This window comes from Palaemon carinicauda, chromosome 38, assembly GCF_036898095.1.
Source record: "Palaemon carinicauda isolate YSFRI2023 chromosome 38, ASM3689809v2, whole genome shotgun sequence".
Taxonomy (NCBI): Eukaryota; Metazoa; Arthropoda; class Malacostraca; order Decapoda; family Palaemonidae; genus Palaemon; species Palaemon carinicauda.
The window spans coordinates 50,015,159-50,017,768 of record NC_090762.1 but is presented as its reverse complement, the minus strand read 5'-3'; the positions used below and the strand labels follow the sequence as shown (position 1 = coordinate 50,017,768).

Here is a 2,610-nt window from a genome sequence, read left to right as displayed (position 1 = left end):
GTAATGATAATAGAGTGAAAATTAGCTTGCCACATTCATGACTTTTTGATGTGGAGTACTAAGACAGTTGCAGTGTTGAAAAAAAACATAGCTAGGGCATCTTCTTTGCATCCCCCTACTGTATATCAGACGACTTATGACATCGCAGCAAACGGAAGAGTGGAACGTTTCCATCATACCCTCAAAGCAGCTTTGATGTCCTGCTGCAACGACTAATTGATTTCTATAACTTCCCTGGGTCCTTCTCAGACTGCAGAACATTCCAAAGAACCCTGTGCATGTCTCAGCGGATGAAATGGTATACAGCGACCTGTTGGTTGTACTTGCAGAATTTTTTCGCAAAACACCTCCTTTGATATCTCCTGCGCCTATGTCACATTATGGCAAAATTCACCCCCTGCCATTAGACTTACAAGCCCCCATCAAAGCAGCACATCCCAAAACACACACACACATATTTTCATGCACATCGACAGTTGCAAGCTACTGCTTACGGCCCCATGTATGGGCTCATTCCTCATCATATGCCATATTCAGGGGAAGCTTTCCTCCTCAACATTTGTGGTAAAGAGTATTGGTTCATTATTGACTGTCTAAAACCTGTGTATTTCCTGAAAGACAACCCACCAATAGTATAACTCTATAGGGCAGGTTACCCTCTTTCACTTGTAGGGTAATACTCTAGGCATTAACATCGGCAACCCTTCTGGCACTATTGGCCACTGCTGTGCCATACAAACAGGGATCAACAATCAAACCTTTCTATTGGAAAACAAAAGTATTTCAATAAATTTCCTACTTACACCTATTACAAAAAATGGGTGTCTGTATATTCAGGCCATAAATTTCCAATCCATCTTCCACAAGACCTGTCGAACCCTTACTAAGCCTTTTTCTCTTTGTTTTATTTGACACAGTACTTGTCCATTCACTATAATCTTGAATATTTTCTTGGAATTCCCGGATATTCAGCCCCTAATTTTCCAACGCATCTTACACGAACTGTTGAACCTTTCTAAGCCTTTTCTCTTCATTTTCTTAACATTACAACCGTCATTGGACTTCACACCAAAACCGTATTGAATATAACAAGCTAATTTCAACTACCATAATTTCATTGCTAGTTTATCCACTTTTTATGCCAATGTCAACCTTAACATAAACTGTTGAATGTAGACATATAATTGTCACCCTTATGTGACCGTGGACCCTATAAATACCTACGTTATTTCTAAAAGTTAGTTATTTTGGGGACGCCTTTACAGCAATTACTTCTCCGCTCCTGTCACACACTATCAACACTATGCCCTATGAAACCAAACTCCCTTAATCTATTACAAGTTTCAGTAGTGACTTATTTTTTGAAGAGTTGGGAAAGTCCAACTCATAATCGATATTTTTCTTGCATTTGGAGTTGGAATAAAAAAATGGAGATATCCAGGGCCATTACCCTTCTTTTACAGCAGAGATTTTGCAATGCTTAGATATGCATTTTAGCTAGCAAGTCAGTGACACCAGCCATCAGATATATTTGGTAGTTGACCATCTAATATGCTAAACCATACCCTCACTACTGTGTCTTTATAGGACAAAGCCCATTGGGTACTCTGATGAACAGGCTTGCACCACTGAGTAAGAGACAGGGCAATCAAACCCTAGTCGTCTGAACAAACTATCAGCTGATCTTCTCATAACTTTCACACACATTAAGACAACACTATTCGTGCCTAACAGCTTTGTATTTCTGCCTGTGGTAAATTTCAAAATGGAAAAAAAAATATGTGTTGATCAGTTCATCCTCCATTCATAATTCAAATCTCATATTGAAAAATATCCATTAATTGTCATTGATAACTTTTAAAATACTGTAAGCTAACAAAAAAATCAAACCTGGTTGAATACCTAACCACCAAATCTGAAATCCATCCATTTTAAAATTTTTCTTTTGTTCATCAAAAACTATTTCTATAGAGTCTTACTAGATGACTAAAACAACATTTTAGATGCATTCAGTCCTATTCTGAATCCCTTACATGTAATCGATATCCTTCTTTTTCGGATAACATTTAATTTTTTCTTTCAGCCACCTCAAACCTGAAGACTACAAGCCAGTGACTGCTCCGCCAACGACGACTACCACAACTACCACCACTGGGAAATCTACAACTACCACACCCAAACCCAGCCCCTCCTCATCAGGCATAGAGTCGTCCAAAATTAAAGATGATAATGGACCTACTTCTTAGATTTACTAATATCGATCTTTTACAGACTCAAGATCCCTAATGTATTACCTTTCAAATTCTACGATTGACGAGGAGTTGGAGCAAACTAATTGGCTCTGTATTCTATGAATAACCTAATGTATTACCTTTCAAATTCTACGATTGACGAGGAGTTGGAGCAAACTAATTGGCTCTGTATTCTATGAATAACCTGTGATATATACCATTCATGTATGACCCATCTTCTTTTCTTTCAATAATATGAAGGATAATAGATGATAAGTATAATAAAGATTTGAAGATTCAGTGTGCAATAAAAGACTGAACTGAAGCAAAGTTTAAGAGCAGTGGTCATCAGTTATTTTGCAAAATCTTGATATACGAG

At 37.6% G+C, this 2,610-nt stretch overlaps 1 protein-coding gene across 1 annotated transcript in view; it reads left to right on the top strand.

Annotated features, from left to right (window-relative positions):
• The window catches only part of LOC137630175 (protein O-linked-mannose beta-1,2-N-acetylglucosaminyltransferase 1-like), a 28,673-nt gene extending 26,318 nt beyond the window's left edge, over positions 1 to 2,355 (top strand). Inside the window, 1 exon segment of the mRNA XM_068361623.1 lies at positions 2,084 to 2,355. Coding sequence (XP_068217724.1) covers positions 2,084 to 2,246 — 163 coding nt within the window. The 3' untranslated portion in view covers positions 2,247 to 2,355.
• Positions 2,356 to 2,610: the final 255 nt, after the last annotated feature.